Below are 1,038 nucleotides of genomic sequence, written 5' to 3' on the forward strand. Positions count from 1 at the left end.
GGGGTTAAAAGGACCGGAAAAGTGAAACATTTCCATCCTGAGGTCTTGAGAAGGGGTCTCTGCCTCCTTTGGAGCAGAAAGGAGGGACACCGGCAGAATGCAAAGGTAAAAGCTTGGCTGACCTCAGTAGGGGGCTTGTCTGCCTCCCACTTGGTACACACATAACCCCCAGGCCCCATCCTCCATACTAAACAGTTAGAAAGAGAACTTCTCTTTAATGGGGGGTGGGAGGGAGCGGCTGTCGGGGTGTAAAAGGGGTTGGAGGAGTGTCAGAAGCGCATCCCCCTGCGGGACAGGTCGGCTCTGGCCTCCTGGATCTGGCTCTGCAGCTCGCGGGCGGCGTCCTCGCAGTCGTGAAAAGTGGCCACGCGATAGCCCACAGTGGCCAGGGCATAGCAGCCGGCGGTCACCAGCAAGTAGGCGGGCAGTGGCCACAGGACCTCCCGGCAGGAAGAAGGCAAATCCAGGGCCCCCAAGGTCAGGGCCGCCCAGGCGGAGCCCAAGAGCGCCAGTGCCCAAAGCCACTGTGCTAACTTCGTCATGGTCGCTGCGGGAAGAGCAAGCAGAGCTCGACATCTTTCCACCTCGCGACCCCCGCTTCGTCCGAGTCCCATCTGTCCTTCTCCCTCAGCAGGCCCCTCCATCTCACCTCCCCGAGGGCCGCTCCGCCCTCGCTCTCACCCTCCTCGCCCTCTCCATTCAGCCCGCAACCAACACGTACCTCTCTGACGGGCTCTTCCCGGTTCCATGCGGGTCTGACGTCAGCGTGCGGAGCCCCGCCCCCGATCGCGCACCGCCTTTGCGCTGCCTTCTGGGAGTTGTAGTCCTCGTGGCGGCGCCTGGAAGGCTCGTGGCCAACGTCCTTCCGGCGGCCTCTGAGATAAAGCTGGCTGCTACAGAGACTACAGCTTGGGTCCCGAGGGCTTCGGTGCTGCTTCTCTCCCTCAGGGCCCCGCTCCAAGCTGGCGTGGGCCTTGCAGAAAGCCTGGGGCCATTGTACGCCTGAAATCTGTATAATTTTATTAACCAGTGTCACCC

General features: G+C 61.8%; 1 protein-coding gene across 2 annotated transcripts; it reads right to left on the minus strand.

The window, feature by feature from the left end:
- Positions 1-195: 195 nt before the first annotated feature.
- Positions 196-973, minus strand: LOC102243486 (dolichol-phosphate mannosyltransferase subunit 3). Of its 2 annotated transcripts, none has more exons than XM_005852899.2 (2): positions 722-973; positions 196-547 (listed from the first exon to the last, which is right to left on the minus strand). In XM_005852899.2, exons 1-2 carry the CDS (start codon positions 747-749, stop codon positions 270-272), a joined length of 306 nt encoding a protein of 101 aa, XP_005852961.1. In that variant the 5' UTR covers positions 750-973; the 3' UTR covers positions 196-269. The 2 variants fall into 2 exon arrangements, with proteins under 2 accessions (XP_005852961.1, XP_014398718.1); XM_014543232.1 differs by lacking the exon at positions 722-973 and adding an exon at positions 650-664.
- Between the last annotated feature and the right edge of the window lie 65 nt (positions 974-1,038).

This window comes from Myotis brandtii, unplaced genomic scaffold (assembly GCF_000412655.1).
Source record: "Myotis brandtii unplaced genomic scaffold, ASM41265v1 C42060166, whole genome shotgun sequence".
Classification (NCBI taxonomy): Eukaryota; Metazoa; Chordata; class Mammalia; order Chiroptera; family Vespertilionidae; genus Myotis; species Myotis brandtii.